The sequence below is a fragment of the Lycium barbarum genome, chromosome 2 (assembly GCF_019175385.1).
Source record: "Lycium barbarum isolate Lr01 chromosome 2, ASM1917538v2, whole genome shotgun sequence".
In the NCBI taxonomy this organism is placed as follows: Eukaryota; Viridiplantae; Streptophyta; class Magnoliopsida; order Solanales; family Solanaceae; genus Lycium; species Lycium barbarum.
This window is the reverse complement of record NC_083338.1, coordinates 135,236,223-135,244,722: the sequence shown is the minus strand read 5'-3', so window position 1 is coordinate 135,244,722 and position 8,500 is coordinate 135,236,223. Positions and strand designations below refer to the sequence as shown.

Below are 8,500 nucleotides of genomic sequence, written 5' to 3'. Positions count from 1 at the left end.
GGCCACCATGTAAATATATTAGAAGAATATTTAGTTACCATTATGGTTAGGTGTATATTTAGTTACCTTCATTATAACCTAAGATCTTTGTATATATACACATGTTGACAAAGATTAATGCAAGCAGATTATTACCTTCTTACACGGTATCAGACTAGGGCACGATTCTGCTCCTCTCTCTTCCTCCATCTCTGCGTCAACATCATCATCTTTCTCCTACAATCAGCCAACATGACTGATTCCTCCTCATCTGACTCCACCAAGTCCTTCTTCCACCCAGCTTTGGCTGTCTCCAACATCAAAAATCACATTTCCATTACTCTTGAGATGGAAAATGTCCAATACGGGACATGGGCGGAACTCTTCAAAATCCACGCCAAGTCCCACAGAGTCCTCCACCATATCATTCCACCGGAGTCCGGGAAAGAAAAGGTGCCCAAAACCGATGCTGAAAAAGAGTTATGGTCGACTCTTGATGCCACGGTTCTTCAATGGATTTATGCTACCATCTCTACTGACCTATTGCATACTATCCTTAAACTCGACTCCACGGCCATGGAAGCTTGGAATAGGTTGCGTGACATATTCCAAGACAACAAAAATTCTCGAGCCATCACTCTTGAGCATGAATTTTCTCACACTAATATGGAGGATTTTCCTAATGCTTCCGCGTATTGCCAACGACTCAAGATTCTATCCGATCAACTCAAGAACGTCAGTGCTCCAGTCTCCAACAACCACCTCGTCCTTCAAATGGTAGCCGGACTCACTGACGCCTATAAGGGGGTAGGTACACTCATCCGTCAAAGCAATCCTCTTCCTCTCTTCTATCAAGCCCGTTCCATGCTCATAATTGAAGAAACAGGCTTCACCAAATAGCTGGCCACGGGATCCGCTAATGCCATGATTGCTCGGCATTACGACGATAATCCCTCTTCTAGAAATAACCACCTAAATCGTTAGAATAACAATGGTAAAAGGCATCAAAATCGCAACAACAATGGTGGAAAGAACCGTGGTAGAGGCGGTGGCAATGGGGGCAGCAACAACCGAAACAGTGGTGGTTTCCGCAGTGGACGCGGCAGCTGGCAGCAGCACCACGACCAGCAGCAACAGTGGCAGCAGCCTTAGATGCGCAATACACAGCAATGGCAGTGGCCCTACATGTCGTGGCCTGTTCTTCCTTGTCCGTATCCAACTATTCCACGGCCACAGACCAACACTCAACAGAGGCAGGCTGGCATACCTGGGCCACGTCCATCATAAGCTTACTCTACCGACGTTCAACCCACTCCAACCGATATCGAGGCAGCGATGCACACACTTGGGCTCACTCCTCCGGATGCAAATTGGTACATGGATACCGCAGCCACTTCTCATATGACATCCGCGCAAGGTAACCTCTCGTTTTATTTTAATTTGAGCAATAATCGTGGTATAATTGTTGGAAATGTTCATTCAATTCCAATTCGTGGTTATGGTCATACCACCTTAGCTCTCCCCAACCCACCTTTAGCCTTAAAAAATGTTCTTCATGCTCCTAATCTTATCAAGAACCTAGTCTCAGTTCGAAAATTCACCATAGATAACTCAGTTTTTGTTGAATTTGATCCCTTTGGTTTTTCTGTGAAGGATTACTGGATGGGGATACGTCTAATGAGATGTGATAGTCGGGGCGAGCTTTATCCCATCACCACCACACCACCATCGTCTTTTGCAGCTTTAACTTCATCTATGTGGCATGATCGCTTAGGTCATCCGGGAGTACCTGTTTTAGACTCCCTTAGGCAAAATAAATTTATTAAATATAATGGACCGATTATGTCTCATGTTTGTCATTCCTGCACTCTTGGAAAACAGATTAAGTTGTCATTTGTTGCATCTCATTCACAAACATGTATGCCATTTGATATTATCCATAGTGATCCTTGGACATCTCCCGTTTTGAGCTCTTCGGGCCACAAATATTATGTTTTGTTCTTGGATGATTACTCTAATTTTTTGTGGACATTTCCCTTATCAACTAAGTCTTAAACGTTACCCACTTTCTTAGTCTTTCGAAATTTCATTCGCACTCAATTTGAACGTGAAATCAAGAACATTCAATGTGATAATGGTAGGGAATTTGATAACGGTCCATTTTGGGAGTTTTGTAAATCTAATGGCTTGTCTTTTCACCTCTCCTGTCCTCATACCTCATCACAAAATAGAAAGGCCGAAAGAAAAATTCGAACAATAAACAACATGGTTCGTACTTTACTCACTCATGCGTTTTTACCTCCTTCTTTTTGGCATGATGCATTACAAATGGCCACCTACCTCCTCAACATTCTTCCTCATAAAGGATTAACCTATTAATCTCCTCTCAAAGTACTCTATCACAAAGACCCATCCTATTCTCATCTTCGGGTATTCGGTAGCCTATGTTACCCCCTATTTCCATCTAATACCATTAACAAGCTTCAAGCCCGTTCCACCCCATGTGTTCTTAGGCTATCCATCCCATCATCGTGGTTACAAATGTTATGATTTATCATCCAAGAAAATCATCATAAGTCGTCATGTCGTGTTCGATGAAACCCAATTTCCTTTTGCTGAGCTACATACTCCTTTAGATCGTCACCATTATGATTTTCTGGATGATGGACCCTCTCCTTATGTAATCCACCATTTAGCCTCGCAAAATAACCCACCTTCCAGCGACCATACTCCGCTGCGCACTTGTCCTAGTAGCCCACCACCCACAACCACATCTGCCTCACCCTCAGCTGCTACTACTAGCCCCACTGTCCAGCCTCCGTCCGCCACAGTCCACTGTCCTGTCCCAGTCCAAAAACCGATCACTAGGAGTCAACATGGTATTGTCAAGCCTAACCCAAAATACAACTTCATCACTCTTACGTCCAAATCTCCCCTTCATCGCAGCCCCGTGTCTGCCTTACGTGACCCGAATTGGAAAATGGCTATGGAAGATGAATATAAGGCTCTTATTAAAAATAATATGTGGGAGTTAGCGCCTCGCCCACCTAATGTGCATGTTATTTGGTCTATGTGGATTTTTAGACATAAAGAACACTCTGACAGTTCCTTTGACAGGCATAAAGCCCGACTTATAGGTGATGGCAAAACTCAATAAGTTGGCGTGGATTGTGGTGATACTTTTAGCCCAGTGGTGAAACCGGCGACCATCCGCACTGTTCTCAGTCTAGCTCTCTCTAATGCTTGGCCTATTCACCAACTTGATGTGAAAAATGCATTCTTACATGGAGAACTCGAGGAAACTGTCTACATGCATCAACCTGTGGGTTTCCGAGACCCTACACATCCTGACTATGTTTGCTTACTAAAGAAGTCCTTGTATGGCCTCAAGCAAGCTCCCCGGGCCTGGTACAAACGATTTGCTGACTATGTTTCTAGTATTGGTTTCACCCACAACAATTCCGATCATTCTCTGTTCATCTACCGAAAAGGTATTGATATGGCGTATCTTCTTTTGTATATAGCTTAGGAGAGGTGATGTGGCATGCCTCTAAAGCCAAGAATGACATTTTTTTTCTCAAACTTTTGACATTCTTCTTAATTTTTCCTATTTATATGATATATTGAAACACCTAAAAATTACTTCTTAATTACATTCTCTTAATTACCCATCTCTTTTTCAGTTTAGAAAGCTCAAAATTGATTGTCATCAATTTACGTGATTTAATGATCATTTATTATGCAATAAACAACGCAAAGAAGTTACCCATCTCTCATTTTTCTTGATATTTTTCCTTTGTTCTTTTGTTCCAAAGAGTCCATATTGAAAGAAGTTAATTACACTGCCGTTTTCCTTTCATTTTGTGTACTCCATTTAATTTTATGCATTTAGTTGCCTATTAAACTTTCATATTAAACTTTCATCAATCACTCCATCAAGGCTCAAATACGACGTTGCCTTCACATATAGCTAGGTTTCTTGAAATTGTGATTTCATGATCCTTGGATAACATTTTTTTACTATATATAGTCCTATTGCAATATTATGTCATTCATTTCTTGCAATATAAGGATATTGAAGAGGAATATGGCATGTCTAGAAAAGCTATACGGAACGCCAATCAGTTGATTCGGTGTTCGTAAGTCATTTGTTTGACCTGACCAGATTATTACAAGATGGTGTGTTTACCCCGGATTTGGATAATTAATTAAATTTGTAAGCGGGTATAGGATATGTGCTTGGATATTGATGTGTGTTAGATAAGGAAAATAAGTATTAGAGAGCTCTTTAGTGAAACGACTTCTGATGGCAATTTGTTGTTAATATAAATATTCATGGACAATGTGAAACACTTGGTGGAGGAAACACAATGATAGTAGCGGCAGATAGCCTTAGCCGAATCAAATATTGAGAGAGAGATTGTATATATGAATTCTTCTATTACAAGTGTTCTTGGAAAATAAGAGGAACCAACCCCTTCAAAGGAGGGGAATATGCTCTATTATAGTGTGACCCCCATGGGTCTCATACAATTTGAACTAATAAAATAATGGTAAAACGGACAGCTCTGCACGGATTTGACGTGATTAGACTGACGGCGCCGTCTGACACACGCATGGTGGGTAGGTGACCATGACAGGACGCTACTGGCGCGTGGATTCCATGCGACGGCTATACAGACCAACGACTATTCGGGCCAACGATCACGAACGCTCGGATAGCCGGACTTGGCCATTTCTCTATCGGAGAAGGCAGACTTGTTTAACTCCGGTACAGATGTTTCCCCGGAAAGGGCCGGACAGCACCCGGCATGCTCTCGTTCCTTTCTACCGCCGGTTTTCCTTTCCACCGGTATGATCCACATCCGGCTTTCACCGCATACAGATAGCCCCACACTTCTCGTTATGCCGATCTATCAGAGTAACGGGGAGTGGATAACCTTCGGAATCGGTGGTTCGGCCAGCTCATCGTTATCTTCTCATTTTGGCGGGAACGACTACGTAACGTCCCCCTTTTCATCGGCCACGTGTCCCGCTCCGGATGGCTCGCCTCTGCCAACCGCCTTTTTCACGTCGTTTCGAGTCATTTCAAATTAATGACGGGACACGTGGCGTCCCTTGATTGGCCGTCCTCGGTAACCGCTCCTCTTCTTCGCCTATATAAGGCCCTTCACCCCCTCATTTTTCCACTTTCACGTATTTGCTCTTCTTCAACTTCCCCCCATTTTCTGCATTTTTTCATCTCCACTATAAACAATTGTCTTCCTATTCATCTCTCTGTTGATTCACTGTTTCATGCTTCGTGCAAAAAGGACCTAATCTTGCCATCATTCTACTAGTTGTTTTTGTTCGGGTGTTGCTGCTTCGTCACTCCTCGAATCACCAGTTTCTTCGCTTTTCTTAAGTTTTACTCTCAAACCCTCTTTCTCTCCGAGATGTCTGAATCCACTTCCCCCGTTGCTCCGCCGGTGTCGCCTCCGGGGACCGAGCCTACATCCCCGGCCAAATTCTAGCCCACAGCTTCGGATATCATACCGGCCAAATTTAATTTCAACAAAGACCTCGAGGCCGATAAACCCTCCTCCGTTTCGGACAGGAGATACGACGTGAGGCGATATCCCTCATCTATTACCGAGGATAAACTCGATGTAGTCCGGGCTGACTGCGGGTGGGACACCCGCCCGGTAAGGGTCTTCGCACTCGGCCCCGACGAATCCATCACCGACTACCGAGAAGGATTTTTGTACGTATACACTTATCCCTTCACCCCTCAAAATTGATCCTCCAATTGATCCGGTCATTCTTGATATGTGTCGTATTTACGGCGTGACTCTGGCACAGATCGGCCCGATCGTTTGGAGGGTCGTTGCGTGTCTCCGGTTACTGGCCAATAGTGCCGAGAAGGAATTCTCGCTGGGCCACCTGATACGTCTGTACTCCCCGAGGATCTTCCGGGGCGGCGTAATAAAGCTTGTCAAGCGCAGTCGGAACCCGTTTTTCTCGAAGATGGATGAAGACCGGGACAGGGGCTGGTTAGAGCGATATGTCCGGGTGAAAACCAAGGACATCATCCCAGCCGACCACATGCCCTTCCCGGAGAAGTGGAACGATAAACGTAAGTTTGAATCCTTGAGCAATCGTTTTTACGTGTTTAGTCATTCTTTGGCCTTGTTTCTCACTGCCTCTTCCTTGTCTCTATTTAGCCAACGGGTACGTTCCTCCCGACATTCGAGATCTGAGCGAGTGGGTTACCGTGCTCCTCTGCCAACACCCCTATGACAACCGAACATGGGCTCAACTGTCTCGCGGCCTGCGGGTCGCACAAAATCATGGTAATACTTCGTTTTCCTTCACGCTTGCTGTGCTCCCGACTGCCCGTGGTCTTTTGAATTCTCAACCTTTTCTACTGCCTTTTCTTTTCAGGTTTGCCCAAGGGCTCGGTGGCCTCCAGACCGGAATCGGGGACCGCTCGACCTGCACCAGCGTCCGAATTTGACACGGCGGGTTCTTCCCGTGTTCTCGCCGACGCAGCAAAAAGAAAACGGCCCTCCGAAAGAGGGCAGACGTCAAAGAGAAAGAAAGCACGAAGCGTTGCCCGGTCTTCGAGGGAAGAGACGGAGCCCGACATCATCGTTCGTAGAGTCGGCTCTGTCCCCTCCGTGGCTCCAATACCGGAGGAGGCAGTCTCTGTCCCGCCCCTTCCTCCTGTCCGCGAAGGTCCCTTGGTTCCTGCTCCACGTTCAGGTTCGGAAGAAATACTTTCCCCGGCTTCTCTTCGGTCGATTGACTTTGTCGACATTTCAGGTGAAACTTCCTCGGAGGATACACCCCTACAAAGGAGAAAAAGGTCCGGGGAAGCAGCTGCTGCTGAGGCCGACCAAAGGACTGTCCGGGCATCGGAGACCGAAGCTCCTACAGATGCTCGTCCATCTTCCGAGGATGATCCCGCTACAACTGCGGAGCCCCCGGCCCTTGCTGAAAATATTGAGGCTGTTCCGAGTTCATCTACCCCGGTCCTGCGGGTGGATGATTTTGATGACATGTTTTCGAGGACTCCCCCTGCCACCGGTGAGGCTTCGGGCTTTCGTCATCTCCCTATTCCCCGGGCCACGAGGTCGGCCAGCCGATCATCCGAATCCGGTGCTAGGGATAGCTTGGTGAATATCTTCCTGGCCCCGAGCGTGGAACCAAGGAGAACCCGATCGGCAGTAATCACTGTCCCCGAGGACTGCAGTTTCTTGTCGCGTCCGGTGGGTGTAGCGAGCTATTTGCCACCCCTCGTCTCCGATTCGGACAGGCGCAAAATGACTGGGGTCACCTGGCAGTGCCTCATGAACGAGGGTATGCACGCGGGCAACCGGGTAAGATTCTAAGTCATGCTCATGTAATCTGTCTGGGGATCGTACCCTTACTTTGCCTAAGTCTTTAAACTTGTTTTATCTGCAGAGTGTGGTGTTGGTCAATGAAGCCTTCATCTGTGCCCAACACGAGATAGACGATCTTCGGGGCCAACTGGATGCTCAGGGCTGAGAAACCGATAAATACCAGCATCTTCTTCGGGAGAAGGAGGAAGAATTGAACCGGGCGGCCGCGCTAGCCAACCTTCGTCCTGAGCTCGATGCGGCTAAGGACGAAAATCGTCGTTTGAAGAGCGATCTGGCCGCTATGACCGATTATAACTGGAGCCTTGAAACTGACAAGGTCGGCCTTAGCCGGGATAAAACCCAATTCTCCTTGAGGCTGGGCGAGCTCGAGACCACGGTTTCACAACTTCGGGAAGAATTGGACTCGGTGAAGGCTGATGCTAGGGGCTTGGTCGAGAGGAACCGGCGGCTCGAGTCCGAGGCCGCTTTATTCACCGAGCGCAGTCGGGTTTTCGAAGAGAAAGCCGAGGAGCGGTCTCGGATATGCGAAGGCCTTAGAGCCGAGCTCGAGGAGGTGATTATTGCGAATGACAGCCTTAAGGCCGAGCTGGATGCGGTCAACCGTATAAGAGATGACCTTGAGAAGAACCGGGTTGACCTGGAAGCCAAACTAGCCAAGGCTGAGGCCGGTTTGGAGGAAACTTGGAGAAGTGTGGAGGCAGCCGAGGCTCATATTGCTATCGTCACCGAGTATGAGAAGTGGAAATCTCGGCGCCTCACCCTCGACCAAGCTGAGCGTGGCCTTGCGGATCTTCCGGCTTTGATACTCGAAGCCAAAGGGATGGAGGAGGAGGCTAACCGTGCCCTCAGGTCCGAGTCAGATGACTCCGAGCGGACTGAGTCTGATCACTCATCCTCCTCTAGTCATGCCGGATAGCATAGGGCTAGTACTTGGCTTTTATCCCTTTATTATTTTTCTTGTCTTCGTAGGACTTTGTTTTTCCTTTGATGTAAAGAACATCAGTTATATAAATGAAAAGTGTATCCTTCTTGCTTCTTCGTTTGAATGTTTGTTTACTGCTTTTGCTATAGTTATTGGTCCGTTTTAGGACAAGTCGATTCGTAGTTGTTAATTCATTGTGCCCGTAGGTCTTATC

At 46.7% G+C, this 8,500-nt stretch overlaps 1 protein-coding gene across 1 annotated transcript; it reads left to right on the top strand.

Moving 5' to 3' along the window:
- The first annotated feature begins 231 nt into the window (after positions 1 to 231).
- Positions 232 to 879, top strand: LOC132628957 (uncharacterized). The gene has a single exon (XM_060344709.1). It carries the CDS (start codon positions 232 to 234, stop codon positions 877 to 879), a length of 648 nt encoding a protein of 215 aa, XP_060200692.1.
- The last annotated feature ends 7,621 nt before the right edge of the window (positions 880 to 8,500 follow it).